The following is a 27,294-nucleotide window of genomic DNA, read 5'->3' on the forward strand; positions in this document are numbered from 1 at the left end:
TTGAGTATACAGTATAACCCCGATTTTATGAACTAATTGGGGATTGAATACTTCCTAAAATCAAAAAGTTCATAAAATTGAACATCTCAGAATTACAGTAGGTAGAGTGTATAAGTTAGTCATTCAAGGATAATGTATATAATGAAAGGTAACAGATATAACTCCATCTCTCCTTTCCTGACAAATCTCTGTCTTTTCAAACCTGTTCAGCTGCATGAACATTGGTTGAAGGACTGAAGTCATGACAGAAAGAAGAAATTGGCAGCAGGAAAATGGTTCATATAACCCGTTGTGCATCAGATCAATATTAATAAAATTGGGGCTTTACAGTATGATCAAGTTGCACTAGAAAACTAGAAAAACAATTTTAAAGTTTGTCAATTCTCATGCCTCAGGGCATAAAAATTGTTAGTTGGGGTCATTGTCCCTGGTGTTATAGCTTTGCACAATTCAATCCATTATTCATTCTACACTTACGTGGCATTAGTCACTATCAGTGACACTATATCATATTAGATGAATCATTGGTCTGTTCTAGTCTGGTAATTCTGATGTTCTTGCATCAAATTCAATGAAAGAAAAAAAATTACTTTGGCAGTTAGTATGGCATTTAATGAGCTTTTACGTGAAAATAAATTCTGTGGTGGAAAATTCCAGTCTCTTATGAGCATTTGATACCAGGAAAGAGCATAAAATGGCAGCATGTAAAGGAACTAAGCCAAATACAGGCTGAGATGTAGCTCAGCAGGATATAACAAATTGTTATCTCAAACCCTATGTAGACATTTTGATTTTTTTAACCCCAGGCATATTGCTTTAGAACGATCAGTTCAACGAGCCTGCCACATTGCTAATATGCTGCAGATTGTGGTTAGTGTCAATTGTTACATACTGCCAAGTTCAACTGAACACATTTTGATTAATGCTTGTTGCATGGCTGTGGCATCCTGATTATAGGGAAAGCACTCTTAAGACCAAACATTGCCTTTCTTAGTCATATAAAACCTCCTCTGAGACCAGTGGGCATTTTGTGTGTGTGTAAGGCAAGCAGGATTAGGCCCATAAAGTACAGTAGCTTGTGTTACCTGTTGTTAAGTGTTGGTTAACAGTATAGACTATAACTTGAACAGAAATCATCCCTATTCATGTACACGTGTGACTACAGCAGGTAGGAAAATTTTGCAAAAAATGAAATTTCAATGAAAAAGCAGATATGGAATGGCATATACATTTTCTGAGGGTTTTTTTGTGAACAGGTCCACAAATGACATATTAGAATACAGTATGGATAGCAGCTGATAATGCTTTCTGCTTATGCTGTAGTTGTGTTGTGAGGCTTTATCCTAATTTAATTAGAAAAGGAATTTCCATCAGTTAGCAGAGGTAACATGGTACTTAGTATATTGACTGTGGCTGACTGTTTATTATGGAAAGGCAGAAAACATGTGGATCAAAGTCCTGTTGGTGCTGTAATGTATTGTAACAAGTGATAGAGCTGTTTCTAAGGGCATTTCCATCTAATAAATAAAAAACCCATTAAAAGAACATTTAGGTTGCAAAGTCAAGCACTCTGAAGTTAGGAAATACCAGACTTAAGGTTCCTTGTACCTCAGTTCAGCCCCCTTGTGCATCTAATGGGAAACATTGGGCCATCTTAACCATAGGCATCACTTGCTACATTGCCTATAATGTAATAGCAAGTTACAGGATGTTCCTGTGTACTGATCTTCTTGCTTGTCAATATCGTTCAAGACTTTCCTTGTGTCAGTATGGGCCTTACACCAGCAGCTTCCCCTCAAGAAAGCCTACAAATGACACAAACTGGCAATACGGATGGGATTCTGGGATAAGCGATCGCTGTTGACACTTCCTTAGTCAGTGAAGCAGCAATTTTGTAATATTTTATTTCAAGCAGCACTAAATATCTTTCTGAGCCTATGCAGGGTGGCTTGGTTTATTGGACATATGGATCCCTATGATGAATTATATGTTGAAAGACTAGAGCAGATTTTATTATGCTAATAGCATAGCAGATACAAAAGCTAACACCCCTGTTTACCTGTATGATCTATTATTGTGTACACTCACAAAACCAACGAAGTCAAAAGAGCAGAGTTTCACAGAGATTATTATAGGTATTTTACAAAGGTCTTTGTCTCCAAATCCTCTTATCATAGCAAAACATTTCCTGTTGCTTAAGGAGAATCAGCAACATATGGAGTCCACAAGTGACTGTGTGGTAGAACTGTAGAAATTAAGCAAGCATGATATATTTTGAGCAAATCTGGATGGATTGTTTGGTGTGTGGTCTGAGGCATGAAGACATAGAGAAACGGAAGTTGATCTTCCGTGTTTTCCAGCTGCAGATGTGTCTATTTTAATGAAGACTGCAGCAAGAGTAGTAGAAGAAATGACCAAGAGTGATGTACACCAGATTAATGTTACATTAGTCAAGTGTCAGATTGAATAACCTTATTGTAAGTGTTTTCACTGCAGTCAAATAGATTATAAATTAGAGAACTGTCATTTCAAAGAAGAGTTATACCATAAGTGCCATAAGAGAAGGCAAATAGAGGTTGTGTGTGTGTGTAAAAGTAAATTCAATTGTGGCAAATTCAGCCAAAAGAATAAACCCCTAGGATGCCAAAGGCATGATGACAATAATGAAGAAAAGGGAGACCCCAACTCTAAGATATATTTAGCACTTCAAGGAGGTGTAGACTGATTTGGAATAGCCTAACATTGTCAAAAATTGATGTCATGAGCAAATTCCTGTGACTAAAACATCTAGGAGTATATAGGGAAGGGGAACAGAAAGAAGCTGTGCTCATGGCATATTTTCTAAAGCGTCTACATTTATGTTTTTATAGAAATGTTTTATAATAATTACAGAGAGGCCCAACCCACAGAATTAAGTTCTAGTCTTGAAACATCCCAAGTTTAGGTCTTTAAGATACAATCATTTCTGATGTTTAGCACACCTTGTCTGTCATGAATGTAACACTGTTGTACTGTATAATCAGATTTGGGCTCAGCTTGTTATAAAGACAGGACCCATTTGCATCTGTAGCTATATTGTTTGATCACTGGCTATTATATTTTTAATGTTTGTATTTGTGTCCAGCTACTACAAGAAGCTGATCCTATAATCAATAAATCAACGTATTGCACTAATTTTGACTAAAGGGAGTGCATGTATTGTTAGTTTGTGCTATGCAATGTAATTGAATGAGCTGCATAGTGCATTGAATGAGTGAAGCTGTGAAGCAGAAGCAGTTAGAGAGGTTACCAAGTTTTATTTGATACTTTAGGGCAATTTCCCTCACTTTCAGAGATCTTTGTTTCCCTTTCCCCAACATCATTTTAATATACCTAAAATACTTGTCTGAAAACATAAATCATACCACGAAAAAAAATCATCCATATGGTTATATACAAAAAGAAAATCTTGGCTCATGATTGCCTAAAAATGGTCATTTGATGAGACAATAAATCCCTTGTTGTTTACTTCCTCAGAAGTCAATGATATTGAAGTCTGGAAATTGCATTGAAAGCTATTATTCACCTCTTGTGACCTCTAACTTCATCTCATCTTTAGAATGATCTGAAAAGAAATAAACCTCCTGGCAGTTTGTGTACTTAGATGGGAATCTTGATTAACTGTTTGAAGGACTGAAATAATAAATGCACATTATGTAATAAAACAGTATATTGACGCCTTCACCTCGGTCTCTCTCTATATTACACACACAAAAACTATGTTAAAAGAACATCATTAAGGTTGCAAAGTCAAGCACTCAAAAGTTAGGAAATGCCCAAATTAAGATTGCCTAAGCAACCTTAATTCTACCCCCTTGTGCACATGCATTATGACACAGTCTCTAATTACATCATCACATACAATTTTTTTCCACAGGATCCTGCCTCTGTCAGTGCACTGGAGGATCCGCTCTGGGGATGAAGCTTGGTTATATAGTGAAGGAGTATTTGTAAGCCCACTGGTTCATTTGTTGCAGAACCTGGAAGGTTGTAGTGAATGAGGCAGGGGATTGGAGGAAGAGAAAGGATGGTCTCCCAGCTAACTAGTTCCCAGTCCCAATTTCCTTGCCCAGCTTCTCATCCAATCTGTTTCTCCCATACATGCTCACTCACTCTCAGTCCCTCCCATTTCCCTCCCAGTCTCTTTGCTCAGCCTGTCCAAGTCTCCCACCACCCGCTCCCAGTCCCAGTCTCCTTGCTCAATCAGTTCTAGTCTCCTCTGTCCCCTGGTTCCCAGTTTCAATCTCTCCTTCAGTGGCCTCCAGTCAACCTCTCTCACCCCCAAGCTCCTTGTCAAAATCTATGCTGGCCCTCCTCCCCAGGTCTGGCTCTTCTGCTCGCTGCATTTGAATCAGACAGCTACCTGCTCCATGCTGCTTGGACCCAGCGGGGGAAAAGGGGTGTCACTGAAAGCATAGGAAAGAAAAGGCTCCTTGCACTCAGTTCTGGAATCCATTCCTGGCACTTCCAGCAGCCTAGAATTGCAGGTAAAGTCTCCCCTCCTTAGGGCCTTAAACTTCCATTTCCTATTAAACTGATCCATTTCCCATACATTTGAAGACTAACATATACTACTTCATTAGTCGCTACAAATATATATCAGTTGATACACATGTAGTTAAAATACCTGAATATACAAACTAGTAAGGCTTACACAATAAAGATATTTCATAACACTAGACAGATCATTTATAAAAAAAGATTCTTCTATTCCACCATCATATTAACTAGTCAGAAACTTTGCAGAACTCTGACATAACTTAGTGTACTGAAGGATTGTGCTTCTTTTGAAAACTTTACTACACTTTAACAAACAATACACAATCGCAACAGTATACAGAATATTTCCATTACAGACAAAAACAATGGGACAATGTTAAAGTTGTGTGTATGGGTTGATAGTGAGTGATACGGGTTCTGTGGAAGTGGGGAACAGGCGTTACTCTTCATTTTCACACAGTATTTCCAAGTTTGTTCATTTTTCTAAAAACGAATAGATTGTTGTAAACAAAGATATTAAACTTTCGAGTGCTGGCTACATTGCACTGAAAAAAATTCAACCTTAACTCTTCTAGCAAAGATTTTTGATTGTGAATGCTCTACATAGCTGATAACTTCTAGGGCAGTGTGTTTAAACCAAGGTGTTCTCTTTCAGTTTGTGTATTTCATCTCACCAGTACTCATAATACTGAAGTTGGGACATCAGCTACAGGTAGGAGGACATAGCAATAGTGCATATTGTCACAGATTCTGGGGGAAAGGAACAATCCAATTCCCCATTGTGTGTGGAAGGACCAGAGGCTACATAAATACTGGCTATCACTGGGTGGCATGTACAGAAGCTGCAGTGAATACAATTTCAGCCACATTACTCTAAGAAATTGTACACATCCTTTGTGGGTTTATGACTTCACACGTTCAGGGTGAGGGTGGTGTCTAATTAGCACAGTAGCTCGCATACTTTTAATTTATAAAAACAGTTATGTTAGAAGAATCTGAGTGACTGTGCTAATGTAACCCATACCTGCTTGGTGTGGCACTCTGTCCCCCTCTAGTGGCAACCTAAACCAGCTAGAGATGGATCAGTCTACCAGAGTCTTGGCTAAGCAATATTAATTTGTTGGCTCAGGCATTAAGTTCCAGAGGTCCTAGGTTTGATCCCAGCCAACATCGACTGGGGTCTGTCGGTGTTGAGCCTCAGATCATTCTGAGTGTATATCAAAATGTTTCCAGAATCCTTCTCAAAACCTCAGCCTTGTCTACACCCAAAAATTGAACCAGTTTAATTAAAATAATTTTTTACATCAATTTAGTTAAACATGTCCAAACCCCAATGTGGACACACTTAAACTGGTTTACACCTGTCTTATAATGATTTAGCTCAATTCAGTTAGTATGAAACTGACTGTACCAATACCTGCGTTAATTCTTTGAGCTTGTCCAGTATGCACTAGAAGCCTTAGGAGACTCAGACTGAGCTGAGTATTTGTGCAGTTAAAAAAGTGACATGCCTTATCTGCAACAAACTGCCTCGTGACTGCATATGAAACATTCCATGCCCTGACCTGGCTGGCTATACGTCCCTCGCCCTCCACACACGCAGACTCTGCAGCTGCAAAGTTTGCGGAGGTGGGTGGGGAGCCTACAAAAATATTACATTTTCCCAGGTTCTACACTGTTTTTTTGAGACCGTTTGATCATTCCATGGCAACATCCCTCTGAGCCCCCAGTGGGATGATGTGTAGGGAACAATATGTTTCAACAGGGGTGCTGGAACAATTTGTATAATGGGAGTGCTGAGAGCCACTGCACCAAACAGTATATAATGGAAACCACTTCAAGACATGGAGTGCGGCAGCACCCCTAGTTCCAGCACCTCTGCATTTAAACTAAGAGCATCTCCAGTCCCTTCAGTAGGATTTTACACAATGGTAGATTTTCAACATTGCTAAGTCAAGGCAAAAGAGAAAATCACTCATTAGAGTAGATACTCGTAAGTAGGAACATATTTGTGCTCTTTTCCTATATTGCTGTGAAGAGGCTGCTGCTGCTGTTATGGGGAGTGTTGTCTGACCAAAGGCAATCTGCTTTTTTTGATATGTAAAACAGCTACAGTACACGCTAACAATCTATAATGGCAACAATGCGATGTATGTTTATTATTGCTACAGTATTACATTAATATATGTATGGTACATTTTACACATATTCTGCATTTGTAGCCTACTACCATATTGTATCAAAAAGTGGTATTAATTGAGTTAACTTATAAAAGTATCAAATTTTATTTTTATGTTTTAAGATCAAACATCAACCATGACAACAAACACAGCCTCTTGCTCTTGTAAACATATTTTGTACTCGCACTTAACTGTAATACTTTGTATGCACTGTAAGTCACCCTGGATGAGGGCGTCTGCTACGCAAATAAGTACTAATACTGTAATAACCTAAATTAAAGTACTATCCCACATCAAAGTGTATTCTATTTATACGGTGAGTATCAAATTGTAAATTAAGAATGGATAAACTCACTCATTTCTGGTGACAGAACTCTGTTAATTTGCTCTGCTTCTTCTCAGTCACAATTTTGTTTTGAAGATGTGATTCAATGTCCCAAAGAGACCTGTAGACCCTATCACCAAGTCCTTCTAGCTGTGAAAAGTGCCAAAGTGTGTGCAACACCTCCAACCGTTTGGAGTTTGTCAGAGGTGGACCGTCATCAAAACCATCCTCACTCTCTTGATTATCTCCTCGATTAGGATATGTTTCATCAACACAAGCTTATTTCTCTGGCCTTGCAGCCGCGCTCAGTAATTCTTCATTGGTTAGCTCTCTGAACATGAGCAAATCCTCATCCACAGCAGCTACTAAGTCCTCTTTTTCCATGTTGACCGGCAGTGGAACATCGTTCAGGGGGTCGTCAAACTCTTCAATAGCCTCGTCTAGCACACCTTCCGCTAGCACAACAAATTTGCCTTTTCTGAAAGAGTCAGAAATTGTCAGCTTTACATCTTGCCATGCCTCAGCAACAAGATGAATGCACTCTAGCAAATTTAGTTTTCAGGACTGTTGGAACATCTGTGTTGGGGTCTGCATCAAGAGCAACAGTAATCCGGTTTGTGATTTTTGATCAGTAATGTCCCTTCGTGTTGTTAATCACATCTTGATCCATAGGTTGCATCAAAGATGTAGTGTTAGGGGGTAAGAATTCAAGCTGAATGTTCGTGAGAACTACTCCTTGGGGTGTGCAGAGCAGTTATCCAGTAAGAGGCATCTCTTAGGGCTCTGCGAGCGAAGCTGACGATCCCACTTTTTTAGCCAGCTGATGAAAATCTCACCTGTGACCCAGCCAGTTCCTGAACTGACATAACTGAGGGGAAGTTTCCTGAAATCCTTCGGAAAGCATCTAGGTCATTTTACCTTCCCAATCATGAACAGCAGCCATTTGTCATTCCCATCCATGTTGGCACAGACAAGCACAGTTACCCTGTCCTTTGAAGCTTTCCCTCCTTCTTGCTTTTAATTTTTTTCCCTACATGTCCTCTGTCACAGAGCCTTTCAGATAAAGTCCTGTTTCATCAGCACTGTAGATGTCAGTAGGGAGAGCTTTTCAAGAATGTGAGGAAGTTTTTCGTACTGTCACTGCTAAGCTGCTGGTTTGTCCGCCCACTGCTTTTTGACATGCTCTTCTTTGAAAGTGACATTGAAGCGTTTCTTCCATCTGGTAAACCAGCTGTCATTTGCCTTAAAATTGTTTAATCCAAGTGAAGCAGCAAGCTGAAGGGCTTTTTCCTTGATTGTGGGTCCAGCAAGCAGTGCTCCCTGTGCCCTCTTCTCCTTGAACCATATAAAGAGAGCTGGTCGACATCAGGGGCTTTTCCTTCACACCCACTCTTACAGCAGTTATTCAACTGTCCGTCTTCATATTTAGCCAAAAATTATCCTTCTGCTTCCATTTTCTGCATGCAACCGACCTGTGCAACTCCCACTTGACTGCAACTTGTTTTTGAGTAGCCCCTGGAATTGGACAGTCTTGGATAATCTGTACTTTTTCTTTCAGTTAGAGACTTCTTGGCATTTTGTCTGTTTTTACCACACACAAAAATGATGCAAGTAAGCGGAGTATGTGACGTCACAATGTCACAAATGTTGCTCTTATGTGGTGGCTATGTTGCTGAGTGTACACTTCACATTAGGGAAAGTGTTCCCAGAGGAAATGTTGCTGGTAAGCAGCAGTTGCTCTTACAAATTGTTGCTGCAAACAAGCATCTACTGTACAAGCATCAAGAGAAAGACCATGTGGAAAGTTAGGGAAAAATTAAACAGCTTTTTGTTTCAGCATATTTTAATTTTTGAAGCTTGCCCCAGTGTGTGAAAATTCCTCTTTAATCACAGAAGATATACAATACTGACAGATTATTTAGAGCTAAACATGTAAGGAGATAGGCTAAAGAATTATTAGCCTAACTATAAAATAAGGTAATGCTTTACTACTTACACTATGAATCTATCAAGCAATAATTGGATGCACGTGTTAGTAGCAGTAAAAAGGTATTGTCCAGTTCTCCACCTTACATGGGAATATATTTTAAGTGTTTTCTTTGATTTACTGTTCCAATTAGAACAGAATGTTCAAAGAAAGAACAAAAGTGACCTGATTTAAAAGCAAAGAGTGCTTTTAAAGCTATTGTTTTGCATGTGACCTGGCTCACATTTAAATTAATTGAAACTCGCATTTGTGTAAAACTGTACCCCCTCAAATAATTAATTCAGTTTTAATAATCCATTCAATGATGAAAGTGTACACACTTTTTTCCTTGAAGATTTTGGTGTTTATAGACAGAGACGGCTTTCCAGGAAACAGGTTGATTTCTTCTTAAAACTTTGGATGGCATGTTTTCTGTCTGATTTCTTCTTTATTCCATATTGTAAAGCCTCTTTGTTCATTACAATGAGTTGGCATTAGCAACAAAGGCAACTAGTACTGTGAGAAAATGATTTTCCCAGTCCACAAAACCAAGTAATAAATACCATTGATTCAACAGAAAAAATAAAGCATCTAAATAATAAGCCATAGACATTAAAATACTGGAGAGCTTTTTTCATTAAATAAATCTTTGGGGTAAGAGAAGGATAATCTCTTTGTTAGCCATGCATGGTCTGACTAGTAATAATAGTGCATATGCCAACATAGAAATTAAAGTATATTGGTATAGAGTCCATTTGTAAATCCTCCCTCCATTACACATCAAAGAAGTTGTGTTTCATATCCTGGAGTGAGTGATGCCAATTTTTCATTTAATTCCAACAAGATAATATCCACTATTAATGTTGACAAATTTTGGAATTATACAACTATAAGGAACATTTGTACTATTTTAAAGGCAAACAAGATCATAAAAGTCTTTAGAAATAAGATTTAAAAAAATACCCTGGAACAATGCACTTTAACACTCCACTTCTTGCTGCAGCTGCACAGAATATTGATGACATTAGATTTGTGTGTGAACTGTAATTTTAATTCAATACATTTTTTTGAGTAATTAAAGACTCTGAGTCAAGCTTAGGAGAAAAATGGATAGACTCTAGAACTACTCCCATAGTGGCTGCTTAATCTCTCTATTGACTTTGTTGACACCATTTCCACCTCCTCAGCTGGAAAACTTTTGAGAAAAAACACAATTTTTTTTCCATTAGCACTCACATGAAGGAGGTTTTACCTTGTTTGTGTTTAACATTCACAAATCTTCAATGTGATAAAAATAATTGGGAACCACCAATAGCTTATCTTGAGAAGACACAAAGGGTGGAAAGACATGGCTTGCAAATATAAGCTTTCCTTCAACAGATAAGGCTCTGTAGACGAGCGAAAACTTTATTCCTACAGGACCTGATCCAACTCCCACTGAAATCAGTGGCAAGACTCCCACTGACTTTAATGGGAGCTGGATTGGGCACATAAAATTGGAGATTCAAGAAGGGCATCTGAAAACATTTTAAAATGCCTTCTTTCAAGACAGAGGTTCTTACACTATAGTGGAACATGCTTGAGAAGTTTCATACTGCCTTGAGCCACATATTACGGTCCTTACCAAGTTAAGACTGAAATAGTAGTGTAGAATATGTAAGCTTACTTGTCCTTGGTCTCATATTCTTCTTAGGTTGTCAGGGTGATCCCCACCTAATGCTGTCTTAGTCTTCTTTCGCAAGTGGTTATAAATCAGATTTATGAAGACAAAAAGTAAAAAAAGACTCCTTACAACTGTAAATGTTAAGAAATTTATGATAAGGCTACACTATCAGTGTGGAGGGTCCACATGGTGGGAATGCAGTCAAGGTAACAGGAGAGTGTCATGTAGACATTAAATAATACAATTCCTTCCATATACATAAATCCCAAGTGTCTGTGCTTGTATGCTGATGGTTATAAATTATGTAACTGAACTCCAGGAACAACCTAGACTTAAATGAGATACCAGTTAAGTAATAAAAATATATAGATTTCCTTCCCAGGAAACAAAAGTATTTATTAGGAAGCAGTATATGATTTCCTGAGGTCAATTTTTTTTTTTTAATTTTTGAACTGTCAACAACATGTAACTCTTTGCAAAAAGTGACACCAGGGAAATACATCAGCCTGGAAAGCAGTCTTTCATTTAAAATAATATTGTTTAATATACTAAACCAACTCTGAAAGAATTAAAGTGATCTCATACAGTCTGTTTTAATAATATGCAGTATTAAGATAGCACTGTTTGCTCAATGTTCTAGTCTTCTATTTAAAGTTGTGCATCTGATCTTATTGCAGCTCTCTCACTTTATTTACAATCAAATTAAATGGTTTTATTACACCTGGGAACAGTTAAACATTGGCTTGTCAGCTGTAAACAATTACAAGAGACAATGAAATTAGTAGATTTTTCTTAAATAGTCATGTATCCTTAATCTAATGTGCCACTGTTAACATAGGTGACATTGATGTAGATTTTCTTTGTGCATTATATATCTGATCCAAAGTTCACTGAAGTCAATGCAAAGACTACAAGGGCCCACTGAAGTCAATAAGTAGGTATACTATAAGATACAATCTCATCTGCTGTAAATCAGTGTGATTCCATTGATTTAAATATAGCTGCATCAGTTCACACTAGCTCAGAAACCCCTATGGTGCCAGCCTAATTTGAGTGTAAGTTCCTTCTGGTGGTTGCTGTGCTACCTTCTACAGTATGTTTTGTACAGCACTGTGCACATAAAGCCTTACTGAAAGTGAAAGCCCACGGGAGTGAATGGGAAATCTTCCATTGATTTCAATGAACTTTGGATCAGGCCCATAGATTTAATTCAATAAATAAATAAATAAATGAGCCCAGTTCTGCAATCTCTATTAGGCTGCGGAACTTAATAACTATGCAGTTCATATTTTACCCTCTTCCCTGGTTACTGCTATCCCTATTAACATTCATATCTTGCATACTTCAAGGCCTTCAGACAGTTGACTCTTTAGTCAATTTTTTATTGTTTTTGACAGTGTAATACTAAAAAGACATAATGTATGTTTACCTTAGCCAACTCATCATATGTTATATGGGCCAAAATTCACTCTCCATTAGACCTGCGCAATCCCACTAATTCCAATAAGGTGCAACTGGGCCATATGTCTACACACAGCAATGCCTCTATCTTTACATATGCTAAAAGCTCAAAACTCTTCTTAGCCATCTCAGATGTCAAGTTATAGGCAATACTTTTGTAATTACTCAGGGCTTTTGTTTCACACATGCTCACAGTCACTGGAGAGCACTACAGCTGTTTTATTCACTTCTAGAAATGGACTTATCAGGAGCTGTAGCAAGAGGACCTCGCAGCTGCAACACTGAGGTAAGAAGAACTAGTGCTGAGTGGTAGAGTTTCAAGGGCAAAGCTCTAGATGTAAAGAATAATAAAACAAAACCTAAACTATACTATGTATATCTAGTGACAGATCTACTCCAGCTATGATAAATTATGCAAGCTCCCCCAGACTTCTTACAGAATAGTCATAATTCACCCGTTCCGTTATCCTGGAGGTATGTAAAGGCTGAGGTAACAGTTCTGGTGTAATCAAGTTGGAAAACATCTGCCAAAGTAAACCTTTATTTAGTGCATACTATATAATATTTATAGAGCAAAGCTATGAATGCTTCTTGAGCCATTTTAGGAACTGGAAACTAAATTGTACTTTCTGAAGGTTTATCCTGACTTTCTCCGACTGTTTCTTTTACTTCATAGCATTTCACAGGCAAGCAGCCATTAAAACTGTTGTCTAATTACGCAGCATATCAGAAGCTTGCAGCCCCGTAGATAACATTTTTTGTAGTATAACTGGATTTTAAACATTAGCATCTGAGTGAAAGAAATTAATCCCCAAATTAACATATTTAAAAATAAAGCCATGTGTGTCAATAATAATCATTATTTGTCTAGGGAAATGTGATTTTGGATGAGGAACTTATTTCAGAGGTTAAACACCCTAATATTTAACAGACTACAATTTGATGGGCTGGCTAGATGGCTTACCCCTTAGGTATGGCAGAGGTTTAGTCACATGTAATTACACATTTAGACAATATTTTAATGATGATACAAAATACTGCCACTGACTTAGTCCATCTGGAGATCATGGTGGTGTTCTGATTACATAGCCAGATGTTAAATTATGATTCACAGAACCTATGCTTTTCACTTACAATGTTTTGATATGGATGTTCTTGAAATACAAGGCAACATAGGTGGGGATCATTTAACACAGTTGTGCACTTTCATGAAGACATTTTAATTAGCATTGGTATGTAGTTAAAGAGCAGTGTAGGTGTTTGAGTCTTTTTGATCTGATAGCAAAAACTTAAATATTTCCTAAAATATTATATATCCAGTTGGGTTTGCTTTTTAAAGGTATTCCAGTACTGTACTTCATTTAAGCACTCTCAAGTTATTCATTTTGAAGAAACTGTGCCCTTCATTTACTTTATGTAAACTTTGCTGATAACAAGCTATAATTATTTTGTAGTTCTGAATTAATGCTTGACTTATGTCACTTGATGATTACCTGTTTTGTTCATTCCCTCTGAAGCACCTGGCATTGGCCACTGTCGGAAGACAGGATAATGAGCTAGATGGACCATTGGTCTGACCCAGTATGGCCGTTCTGAAGTTCTTTTGTGCATGGGGGGGAAAAACAGGTAAACAAATCTATGTTTTATTTAATTTTTGGCACTGTGGACAAACATTCTGCAAATCTGAAAATATCTATGACGTGCCAACAAGAATATCAACTACCTTCTAATTTTATTATGTGTTAGGTGAAAAACAAAAAGTCCTAGGCATAATGCCAGATAGATTAAGGGGAGTTGCTCCTACCTAAGGACTGTAAGATTGGGGCTCTGATCATGTGTATGTTTGTGTTTCCCTTTATTCTCTTTCCTCAGTTAGGGACTCATCCTGTAGGCACTTACACATGTAGGTAACTTTATTCAAATGAATAGTTGTACTGATTAAAATAGGACTACTCACCTGAGTAAAGTTACGTGCCTGCATTAATGTCTGCAGAATCAGACATTAATTCCCATTCCCTTCCTGAAGCAATATGCTCACACAAAACCTATTTATTTTACAAGTAGAGGAGTACACATTTAGAAACATTTCTGAGAAGCACAGTACTCTGCACTATTAAGAAACATGGTACAACAATGGTAACAGTTAGAGGTACAGGCTAACCTACCAAAATGAAGTCTTCAGCATATGATTGTATCTCATAAAACTATTTTCTATGAAAATTAAAAGACTACATGGTAAAGCCAATCTGCTTTGACCCCTAAAGCATTACAAACATAGGTCTAACACTGCAGAATTAACACCTGTGATAATATAAAATATGAAAATAAGTTGCTAGCTGTAGCAAGTGGAAGCAATGACACAAGAACTCAAATGAAAAAAAATGCATATTATGGAGGTGTAAAGAAAGAATACAAGTACCGGAGAATTAACTGTAATCTTTTTTTTTTTAAACATATAACATGGCATCCTGCCAAACCACACTCTGTACTTTACTTACTGTTTCAAGCAGCTCTCATTTAGCTACCCATTTATTTTTAGTTTAGCAGGGCATATATCCCTAGGTATATTTGGGTTTACAAAAACAACCTAAGCCCAACCAGCTGCTCTTCACCGGTAAGATCAAATAAAGTAGCTTTCTCAAACATTGGTATAGCACAGGCTACCTTTCCAACACAGGGGTGTTGGCATTTAAAATTACACTACAATGTATTGTACAATGTTTTTACTACAATGTATTGGTATTTACTACAGTTCCCCACCCCACTCCACTTGAATTATTCATTTTCTTGCCTGCACAAAAATTACATTTCTCAAGACTGACTACCAAAAATATATTACCAGAGACATAATATTACTAGAAGCCTAATTAGTATTAGAGAAACGTTCACTCTACGGGGTAAAGTACAGCCACTGAAACAGCCTTGTGACTTTTACTTTGAAAATATTTCTTCTTTAAGAAACGATGACAATGAAATGTGTGTGAGGTCCGTATGAGTACAGCCCCAGATGTTTACGATGCAATAGTAGTATAGCAGTGCTGCAATATGAGAGCTTTCCGAAGAAAAGAGTACAACAGGACACCACAAAGCAGCACATATGCTATTGACAACGCAGACATGAGCATCATGTTACCAGAGAGAAGGCAGGGCAAAGACAAATAGCAGCAGTAGTGCCTTAAAAGTTAACTTCATGGGCTGCAATCGCTCAAAACCCAACAACATGCAGGGACAGAAATCAAAACCAGAAAAGCACTTTTCACGGGATGGGGAGTGGAAGGATGGGGGGCGGGGAGGGGGGGGGGGAGGAAAGAGAGAAGTAGATAAATCTTGTGGGGCTTAAAGGGAGGCGGGGAATCAATGTATTGTTTTAAACTAGAGTTCACATCAAACCATTCTAATGACAGGGGATAATTGTTTTCAGACTCAGTAGAAAATACCCTCCCTCCCCCCTTTACAAATCTTTCTAAGTTGCTTTTCTGCCAGCCCAGGAAACCAATTGTGTTCACTCAAACCATTTGCAAAACAAATTTCTGGAGAGAGATGAGATGTGCAGATAGGAGAAGGATGCAGCGAGCAGAGTCCAAAGAGACACCACCCCACCTCTCCCTGTCACCTTCCCAAGCAAGTGCTCTTGAGAACTAAAAGTTTGGATGGCAGGGTGGGGGGTGGCATGTGAGCAAACGAGATGCACTAGTAGTGGGGTGACTGTCCTGGTTGTGTAGGGCTTTTCTGGGGGGAGGGGTGTGATATTGATTAGGCTCCCTCTGGGCGCTCAGTTCTCGGGGGCTGCGGGGAATCAGTACTTACTGTACGGGCAGTTCTCCTTCTTGGTCCCGCTGACCTTGCCGTTCTTCTCAATCTTGAGAAAGTACTTGTTGTAAGAGTGGAGCTTCCTCCAGCGCACATCTCCCTGGAGGTGATTGTAGCTCCGCACGTGCCTCCCCGCACTGGCAGGAGAGGAGAAGGATGAAGAGGAGGAGGAGGATGAAGAAGACGCGTTGGTGGCCTCCGGGGACCGCATGTCCTGGCAGATGACAGACCCAGAAGACACCAAGAAGAGCAGCAGGAAGAGGCAGCAGCACCCGCAGCAAGGCAGGTGGGAAAAGGCGGAGGCACCATTTGTCAGTATCCATTTGCACATTGTACTGAAACGCTGGGCGCTGGAAAATGTCTCATCAGAAGAAACATACTGGAAGGGTAAAACCTGGTAAAAGGCAAATGGAGAGCTGGTGGCTGCTGCTTCTGGTTAGAGCCCTCTGAGCTCTGATCTGGCCTGAAGTGAGTGCACCAACATCCATAACTCGGGACAAATCGCCTCAGAAGTTGCTGCCTTTTTAATCCTTCGAGTCCTCCCTCACAGAAGAAAGTTGGTGGGGTTTTTGTGTGGTGGTGGTGGTGGTTAATCCTCTCTCCTTTTATTCTCACCCCCCCTCCCCAACCTGGTCTGAGGCTTCCCCGTGGTTATTTCGTTCTCTTCCTCCCTCCTTTCTTTACCATCTTAGATGCAGAAAGGTCTGAAAAATAGATGACAGCAGAGTGAACAACGATAGCAAAAATAAATAACGACTAGAACCCCAGGGGGTACTGGAAGGGGTTTCTTGCCCCAAGACCACCCCCTACACACACACATACACACTTGATGGCTTTTGCACCTTCTTCTGATTTCCCCACCCCCTTTCCTTGGCAAAGCGCAAGCCAGTTGTACAACTCGTCCCTTCTCACTGACAGCCCAGAGGAGGCAGTTTCTTTGTTTTGCTTTGAATCCTTCAGAAAGTACCCAAAAAAAAAAATTCCAAAGAGAGAGAGAGAGAAAAATCCCAACTTCTCTCCCCCGTCTGGTTGTAAACAGGTTGGAAGCTGTAGCCTCAGTGTATGTCAGTGATTACAAGCAAGAGGTGGGATGTGCCTCTGGTGGTCAACCCTTGTTTGCAGGGGGTCAAGCAGCGGTGGGACATCTGAAACCCTTTTGCAGCTGGAGTGAGCCAATGCCTGCTGTGGAGGGAGCCGCCGGACGGAACTGCCCTTGCTTCCTCCCCGTCTGCAGCAGAAGCAGCAATCTTCAGCTCTTTGCTAATTGCTCCTAAAGCGTTCTTCTCCTCCGAGTGCTGGCCACCAGCATGGCTTGGAGACTCATGCTTTACTAATTTCCCTGTCTTCCAGGCTGAGCCAATCCCCTCTAGGGAACCCCCCCTTCTTTCCTTTCTTCCTTTTTTTTTAAATGCTTGTTTTCTAGCGCAGGGTTTTATTTTATTTTTTTGGCAGTGAAGTGCTTGAGAGAACCACCTGGAGCTTGTTGCTGTGCTGACTTCCCCCACCCCCCTTCCTGGGCTAGAGAAGGGATCGGGGGCGAGACTGGTTAGAAGAATATAGTGCAGACAAGCCCTGAAAAGTAAGATTATATGTTGGTCAAGGAGAGTAAAAGGGAAGAGACATAATTAGCTCCCTTTCCTTCCCCTCTGCCAGCTTCCATGGAGGTCTCTCCCCCCCCTTTAATGTACCATTGATTTCTCGCTTCCGTTGCTGAAATAAAAAGTTCACACTTTAGCCTGCTCTTCCTTTTAAGCCTCTCAAGATTTATCTCCCCTCACCCTCCTGGTCTCAAATGAAATCGGGGATCTAAATGACCTATAATTTCTAATTACTAACATGAGTCATTGACTGAATCACGCGTCGGACTTCAAAGCAAAATGGGCTTTTATGGGGATTGCAAAGTTTTCCCCATAAAATCTGTCTGAATGGTTTTCTGTGGTTTTTTTTTTTAACCAACAATTATCAGGCATCCCTGTGTCATGCACTAAGTTTTTATACCTTAATAAGGGACCAGGGAGTGTCCCTGCTCGTGATTAAGGACAGTCGGTACACAAGACATTAAACTGTGCATGAGCATTCACTAATGTAAAACAATCCGTATAAAATGCAAGATAACGAAACACTATTAAGTAAGAGACTAGATCACAGAGGGAAACTGACATTATGTGGAAACAAAATGGGTTATCCTGTGCATAAACATAGAACTTGTCTGAAACAGGCAAATAATGCTGATCAGTGGAAAACCAGCCTCTGCCATTATATTGTGCATTTGGAATCAATCTTACTTTGAACAGCAGAAAATACATAAAAGACAAATAGGTATAAAATTAGATTGATTCATTAGGCTGGGCTCTTTAGTATATTGTTAACTTCACAGTAAAAAATTAGAAATGATTTTCTCCAATTTTGATGTTTACTCAGGGCAAAAGAGTCAGCTCTTAAATTTATGTGCTTAGATTCTGCGGGTGACATTTAAACAACCTTAAAAATGGAACCATTTAATGCTGGAATCAATATGTTTTATGGTGTTGTTTATGTTACTTCAGAATATTTATTCTTCATATTTTCACTGTGGTAAAGGCTTCAGAAAATGTTGGGGCTTAATTTGATTTAGGATTTATTTTTGTAGTTACTAATCTTAAAGAGAAAAGAAAAAGAAAAAGTTTATTCTATCATGAATGGCTGACAACTTTAATGTGGCCACAATGTTAATTTCAATGTTCTAGCTCATAGTTTTATACCTGGGTTACCCACAATGTCTGAAATATACGGTATAGGGTTTCTGAGGGATTTGTGTTCCAGCCAAAAGTTCAGCTGATTCAAAAAATTTAAAATGACAAGTAATTAAAAATACATGTCTCTTAAATTGTACATTTGATGACACCATCATATTATAGCCCTTTGTGCTAACAAATGTCACAAAATGCAGCAATTTTTTTTAGAGTTTCTCTGCACTGGGAAGAGAAAATATCACTGGAAGCTAAAAAGGCTTTACTTAAAATATTATTTAAAGCCTCACAGCTGAATTTTCTGCTCAGGTGAGAAATTCTGCTTAGACCTATTTATAACTTCTGCTTGGTTGCATGAATCAAAAATAAAAATTGCAACTTTAGAAGTTTCATATTAAATCTGGTTCTGGCAGGTGCAATACTTAGTGCAGTACTTAAAACCACTACAACAGATCGAGTCCTTTTCTAGACTGTGTGATGACAGGGAGGGCATTTACAAAACAGAGCCCAAATGAAAAGCTGACATAGCTTTTTAGATTATATCTCATTCCTTTTTCTACTTTCTGTATAGCCTTTCTTTTATAGCACAGTTGAATCCCTAAATACCCCACTACTTTGTATTGTTAGGTCACCTCTTAGGTTAGCCTGAGAAAGCCTGAGAAAAGTTCCACAGGAAAGATGCACTATTTAACGGAATTCAATCTGTCCCAATAGATTTGAATCACTAACATAAATGTATGAATGTAGATTATATCTCTGTAATGAGGCCTGAATCATTCTCAGTTACTTCAAAGGACTGAAATTCAACCTTCCTTTTTAGCAGCAACAATCAGACCTTAATGGGTTCCTTTATTAATTGTTTCACTGCTAAGTTTGAAAAGGAACTAACTTCAGTACAGGTCCTACACTAGAAGTGGTACCTACTACCTCTAAAACTGTTTCTTTTTTGCCTCCAAGCTCTTTACGATTTTCACATAGCTTATTTAGTGGCATTCTGATAAACATTCAGTAACATTGACTCATCCACATTGAAACACAGCAACCCCCCTTTTCAAAAATGTATGCAACGAGTAGAAAACATTTTTCAGGGTGTTGTTTCGGCAGATCTACTTTCCTAAGAATGTTGGGGGAAATGAAGTAAACACAGGAATTTTAATTGAAAATATTCATAACAATCTATTAGCTTCCGATGGTTGTATCACATTTTTTTTTTTGATCAGTAGAGATCTTTTTTTACAGTAAGAACTGCAAGTGTTCCTGCAGTTAGACAAAATTTCATTCTTGAATTCCTGAAGTATCTCACGGGTGGACACACTAGGCTCTGCCTACTTTTGATTTCCCTCAAACTATCATCTTTATTTGGTGTTGTATGTAACTTCTATGTCTTTAAGTTTGCAGTGTTGTTGTCGCCATCTTGGTTCCAGGATATGAGACAAGGTGGGTGAGGTTATATCTGTTATTGGCTCAACTTCTGTTGGTGAAAGAGACAAGCTTTCAAGCTCCACAGAGCTCTTCTTCAGGTAACCCTGAAAGGTTGTTTTAGGTAATAAACTTGTCTGAGGAAGAGCTCTGTGGATATGACCTCACCCATCTTGTCTTTCTTAAATCTTTAAGTGTTATTTTAGTCAGCTCACTCTGAAATACCACCAGCCTCCTGTGCAGACTTTGGACTGCTGGATAGTAATCATGACCATTTGCTTCTGACAGTCTAATTAGAGATGTGTATTCACCTTATTGGATCCAATCCTGCTCCCATTCTAGTCCATAGGAATTTTGCCAGCTACTGCTATAAGAGCAGATTTGGGCAAGTGATGTCATTTGTAGCGAGAGTGCTGCCAGAAATGATGCAAAGAATGCTATATGACAGTGATAATGCAAACAATGCAGTCTCTAGGCCAAATGCAGGCTGCAGAGTTCTGCAATGTGGTATATGATCAATCCCACCTGTACAAAAGTGGTATGACAGGTAGAATCCACAAGTCCCAGCATGCAATACTTTGTCTTAATGTGAGGCAGGCCAGTCAGACAGAGCACTGCATGCTGAAACCTTTACACCACATGATGTACTCCCATAAACGAGGGCAGATGCAATCTGTGGCATTTTATGCAAATTAAGGTTTATGACAAGTCACCATTATGGTCCTCCTGTGAATAATCTGCAACATAACAAAAATTCTCTCTGTCCTTCTATAGTGCTTTTCCACATATCTCAAAGTGCTTTACAAGGGTGAGCAAACATTATTATTCCCATTTTCCATATAGAGTGAGGTACAGTAGAACCTCAGAGTTACAAACACCTCAGGAATGGCGATTGTTTGTAACTCCAAAATGTTCATAACTCTGAACAAAATATTATGGTTGTTCTTTCAAAAGTTTATAAATGAACACTGACTTAATACAGCTTTGAAACTTTACTATGCAGAAGAAAAATGCTACTTTTAACTATCTTAATTTAAATGAAACAAACACAGAAACAGTTTCCTTACCTTGTCAAATTTTTGTTTTTAAACTTTCTCTTTATTTTTTAGTAGTTTACATTTAAAACAGTACTGTACTTGCTTTTGTGTGTGTGTGTGTGTGTGTGTTACTGCCTGATTGCCTACTTCCAGTTCCAAATGAGGTGTGTGGTTGACGGGTCAGTCCGTAACTCTGGTGTTCATAACTCTGAGGTTCTACTGTATAAAGAAATTAAGTGACTTGCTCAGGTTCACACAGGGTGAAACTCATTCCTATGCATAAGACCAGCACAATGCATCCTTTAAGACCCACTTAATTGGGTTTTAAGTGATACATAGACCTTGGACACCAGCCCTCTGCACATGGGTGAATTTAATCCACAGTGAGTAAGTGGCAGAGATGGGAAAAGAACCTAGGTATTTTCATTTCTAGACCCATACGCAATCCAGTAGACTGTAGTTGCTCGTTGCTGTATACATTGCCTATTGCAATACAGATGACTGCATGGGTAATATTACCTTTTGTAACACTTGAGCAACCCTTGAGTTGTTGTACACTCTTAGAATCTTCAGCTGAGTAACTGACACAATTCCTTGTGTACGAGCAAGGACTATATTAAGAGTTTTAACAGAGTTCAACTCGTGTTTGCATTTATCTTCCAAAAAGAGCTTGAATTTCTAATTCAGTCATAACCATGAAAACATACGCAAACAGCAAGTCTGAAATAAACAAAATTGAATTAATCCAGGCCTGACTCTGCCCTAGATCCATACTGCGGTATTGTAATGAAAGGGAGACTGTCAGCTTAAAAATCATATATATTGCGTAACTGCATTACTAGGAGCACCTTCGATGGATAAAACTGAAAGAATTTTAAATATCCAAGGTTCTGTTTGCAATTCACTCAGCAAGGGCAATGAAAACAGATGACTCACTTTTCCTTTTATTTCTATTCAGCCCTCTGGACCAGTGATGATCCTACTGGAGTCAATAGTAAAACTCCCATTAGTTTCTGTGGGAGTAGGATTTGGCCAGTTGGCAATTTTGCTTTTCAGTTCTCATGCACTAGCACAGTGCTGCAATGTGGGAGTTGCAAACACTGCAAGGGGATATTTAAATTCAAACAAAAATCGTTTTACTGAAATGAAAAATAGTTTCCTTAAAACAGTTCTAGGACATTTAGATTTTGTAAAAGCTCTCTCCACTCTTCCAATTCACTTACATTTTCCGCTAAAGTCCCTGATAGTATTCTTAAGTATTTCAGGAACTGATAGCAGTCTCTGACTTTACATCATCATCCACCAATATTGTACCATCTTCCAAAAAGTGCAGGTTACCAGATCCACAGGTCTTCTGAATTTGCAATGACAGATATCCAAAAGGGACATGGATGGACAGAAAGTTAAACAGTTTTCTTTGCTGCTGTCTGAGATAGAACCAATTTTAAACGGTCTATTCTCTCAATATGCAGGCAAAACTGCCATTGATGGCAGCTGGCTGCACATACTGAGAAGGTAATAGATCTCAAAAAGTGTGAATAAATAATTGATTTTTTGTTCTAGAGGGGAGCTGGGGAGGAGAGTGGAGAATAAGTCCTGGACTCTCCTATATGGTAATTATCTGGTTCATGTTAGTGTTTTATACGTGTTTTTAAAGAGACAAATGTAAACTGTAGCACTTAAATTGGTGTGACCTAAGGGCTAGAGCACTGGACTAGGACTCAAGATACCTGAGTTCTATTCCTGGCTGCTACTAGCCTGCTGGATGACCTTGGGCAAGTGACTTCACCTCTCTGTTCCTCAATTTTCCCATCTTTAAAATGGGGATAATGATTACTGATCTTCTTTGAAAGTGGTTTGAGATCTACTGATGAAAAGCTGAGAGCTAGGGATGATGATGATGATTGTTTTTAAGGATATTGAGCCAAATGCTACTTACCTTACTCTTGAAGCCAGTGGTATATATGCAGCTAAAGCCACCTGGATTTGGTACATCCTGTAGATTTGTGAAATTCCCTCATGAACTTCTGGTGCAAAAATCAATGAATGGATTGTTGTTATCCATAAAAATAGTTTTTCAAATGTGGCAGACAAAATAGCGTTAAACTCCATATGCTTTATTCCTTCCAGGCTCCAACAGTTAGAGAATGCAATAGAATAGATGTAAGGATCCAAAGGGAAGAACCTGCAACTGCTGGTTCCTCACTAACAGCCTCTCTGTTGCCAGCCACAGCAGACCAGCAACTGACAGGCTGTGATGCTTGTGGAGCCAAATGCCACAGGATTTGTGACAGCCCATGGAGGGCCTGATTGGTAGTGCTCCCAGGGTCCCTGACTGGTCGAGGTGCACTACTTAACTTCTTGGTGTCCCCTCCAGACTTATCTGTGCAATTAGGTGGATCCTCAGCTGGCTGCTATGACAGACTCTGCTCTTACGCCTGCACCTTGGCTTTGGTTCCTGGCTTCCAATTCCGTCTCTGGCCCTACCCACTAGGCCTGACTGGTTCCACCCACTAGGCACGACTGCCACACTCTGTCTGTGACAATAGAATTGCTTAAACAACATGTGAGAGGTGTGCACATGGCAGCATTTCATGGCACACCTGTTAGTGAACATGATGCATGGGCTGTCACACCATTTTTTAGCCTCTTGCTTTACTCATGCTACAAGCTCCATTATGGAATAATATATAATAATTACTGGACCTCTGTATTGTGTCTGGTGTGTTTCTTTGTCACAAATGTATTGGCTAAGATGCTTGGACTCTGCACGTTAAGCAGATGATTTAGAAGATTGTTTATTCTTCATAAGATGCTAATTATGGTTATTTTCCCAGTCTATGTTTATGGTTATTTTATGTCTGGTAAAGAAAGTATGGTAAACTTTGTAAAATAATATATGTATGCCACATAGAGATGATATCCATGTAATTTTTGTTTGATAAATAATGCTATTTTTAAAAAAGAAATGAGTAGGAAATTCATTGGGGTCCGGTGGAACAGACTGCAGGACAGCCCCCAAAACACTTAACTAGAGTCCCATAAATAGCCATGTACATGGGTTGAACACTGACCATGTTTGGTGATATTTGTCTGACTCTAGAAATGCATGCCCACAGACAGATCCGTATACTCCAATCTGCAAAATCTACTTTAAAGGACAGAATCTGCAGGGAGTTCTACCACCCTCAGAGAGTATATTTTCTTTTCTCTCTGCATACAGAACTCCCTCAAATATAGGCCGCTGAAGTCTTCCACTAAAATGAACAAATGGAAGCAAAATTAACAGACCCTGGACAGGATGGGCAGAAGAGGATAGTAATGGCTCTGCAAGATGCTCCCTTCTGTCACCCAATTTCATCTAAGTCCATCCACTCCAAGTCTGCAGAGCTTGGGATCTGAGGGTCTGCGCATATATGTTAGGGGTGGGTGATGGCTGCACCTTGTGGCATCACACACACACACACACATTTCCAGATGAGCGTTAAAGCTGATTGTCTCAGATACCAAGCCTTTTGTGTGAATTCCCACGCTCTCCATGGATATCTCAAGATCTATGGAATTTTCTCACAGATCTTGGGATACCCCCTAGGTTGGTGGGTCTTACTCCCAACCATTCCCAGAAGCCAGACCCATCAAATGGAACACTGTGATGGAAATTTGGTGTCATGAAAACCCTGGAGTGTCCTGGTCCCTGTGCAAGTTTTTCCTTGCATAGGGATAATCTGGTCCTTCAGTATATAAAATCACATTCATTACTTTGAATCCAACATATAGTAAGCTGGGCTAACTCCCTGCTGTAGGATATAACTCAAGCAAGATTAAAAATAAAAGTAGATGGTTACATGAATAAGAAAAATACCTGTAGTTTCACAAGCTTTTATACAAAAAAGTCCTGGTCCCTGAAGGATGCTGACCATCTACAATTTCCTTTGAACCAAGTCCAGATCCTCTTACACAGAGGGCACATTGCTTGGCCAAAGATCAACATCTTGGCTAGGCTCTGTGCCTGCTGAGTGCTATCGGAATTCAGGGAAGGAGTCCCTTCTAGCCAGTGCTAGTGGCGCTGTCTGAAATGGAGTTGAGAGGTGGAAACAGCAGCTGAACACACTCCCCTCACCATAGATGACTGGGGTAGCAAACCGAGCTCCCTCTTTGTTATTTCACAACTGCAGGGGCAGCTCACACATTGACTATGGCAATGAGTAGCAGTCAATGGGACTACTCCTGAGAGTAAGCACTACTCAGTGTGAGTAAGGGTTGCAGAACTGAGTCCTGTGTTAATTGGGAAATGTGTAAAATAATAGGTAAGCAATGGACAGCCCCAAGTTTAATGTGTATCTATATCCTGCTCATACACCAGTGGGTGCAAGATCTGGCCCCTAAAGAGGTTCTATGGTCTTTAAAGGACATAGAACATAGTATGCTCTTGATACACTAGATTCTAATGGGGTGTATATGTAAGTGCTGAGCTGAAAACCCTCCCCCCATCCCCAAACTTCTGATCAAATCTTTTCACAGGTGTAGAATACATATATAGCTCACCTACTATAATTTGAAGGATACTGGCATCCCTGCACAGCACCAAGTTTTTGTGGAGTCTACTCAGACATGTTTTCTGGTTTTGGGTACTCTGTATATCTGAAGACAGCATCACACCCTTGAAGCTATTTAACTAAAAAAGTCATGACTAAGACCCTACTTAATTTGTGATATTGCGGAAATTGTAAATCCCACAATATTAGGCTTCCACTGCAATTTTGTCAGCTGGCTGACTGACAGCAGGAGTCCTGCCATACGCTGTCAGCCTTGCGTGGCTGATGGGCGGGGTCCCACTGTCAGCCCTGTGCATGATGGGGCTCCCGCTGTCAGCTCTAGGTGGCTGGCATCTGGGGCTCCCGCTGTCAGCCCTGCGCATTAATAATTGTAATATAGTTGCAGCAAAATGTCTGGTTATCAAAAAAAATGAGCAGGCATAACATAATACTTGAGTGTTTATATTGTTCCAGCAAATTTTCCTTAAACAAATACATATTCTCTGGCTTTTCCAAATTACTGCAATTAATAAAGGTCCATTATTACTTTTCGGCAATTTTCCATGTCTTGTCCGCAACTCAGCTGCAATTATTTGACAATGACCCCACGATTCAAGTAGGCCCTTAGTCATGACGAAATATGACCACTCAAATATATACACTCTTATTATTATTATTCTATACTTATATTTTGATAGTGTGCAGAGGCTCTGATAAGTCCCCTGTTGTGCAATGTGCTGTACAGACACAGAACTACTCATGGTCCCTGCCTCAAAGAGAGCCGATAGTTTAACTATGGCCTTTCCTTAAGACGTTTTTGTTCTTACAGAAGGTATGTTCCAGTTGTGAGCTAGTTATGTCTCGTTAAATGTAAGTTAAAATAAAATCTCAGAAATTCAATTTAGTCATGATTTATGTTTATTAGCAAATTGTTTAGGTTTCTATTAAGATCAAAATACATAAGCAAAGGATAATGATATGGTATCCTCTTTCTAAGATTATTTAAAATGTATACAACATGTTAAAGATTTAGGAAACTCTCTGAAGTGAAGTCATCCATCCTGCTAGCCTTAGAGACATAATTTTTCTTTATAGTATATAGCTAACAACTGGACACACAGATCCACATTACTAAAGTTTTTATCCACATTGCAAGTCACTGATGATAATTAGCTCTAAATGCAAAATTCCCTAAATTTGACATTTGATGTAGCCTTCATTCAATTGCAAAAGAAGGCATTTGCATGCTAAAAATAACTTATGTTGCCTCTTGCATGTTAAAAATGGACACAAGTGTCTTCCCTGGGTATTCATTAAATATTAGGCATTTCTGCAGGCATTTTTCCAACCTCCACTATACAGTTCAGGGATGCATAGCCCTTAAAGCCAGCAGAGTCTGCCAACACAAGAGGTATTTCTGACCATAACAAGCACTTGAGGCCTATGCGTACAATGCAGGCTAATTCTGACCATTTTCCAGAAAACTGGAGGAACAGATCGCACTCAAACAGGCAGGCCGCAGAAGAAAAGAAAAAGAGAAATCTCAGTTTCCTTCTCCCTGACTGCTCTTGTGAGGCTGCCCAGTCTCATTACATTTTAACCCTATTATTTTCATGATAAAGGGTTAATC

At 39.3% G+C, this 27,294-nt stretch overlaps 1 protein-coding gene across 1 annotated transcript in view; it reads right to left on the reverse strand.

Moving 5' to 3' along the window:
* FGF10 (fibroblast growth factor 10) overlaps nucleotides 1-16,747 on the reverse strand; it is an 82,278-nt gene extending 65,531 nt beyond the window's left edge. Inside the window, exon 1 of the mRNA XM_024203114.3 lies at nucleotides 15,942-16,747. Coding sequence (XP_024058882.2) covers nucleotides 15,942-16,275 — 334 coding nt within the window. The 5' untranslated portion in view covers nucleotides 16,276-16,747. The remainder of the gene's footprint in view (nucleotides 1-15,941) is intronic.
* Nucleotides 16,748-27,294: the final 10,547 nt, after the last annotated feature.

Source organism: Terrapene carolina, unplaced genomic scaffold, assembly GCF_002925995.2.
Source record: "Terrapene carolina triunguis isolate 2854851 unplaced genomic scaffold, T_m_triunguis-2.0 Scaffold69, whole genome shotgun sequence".
NCBI lineage: Eukaryota > Metazoa > Chordata > Testudines > Emydidae > Terrapene > Terrapene triunguis.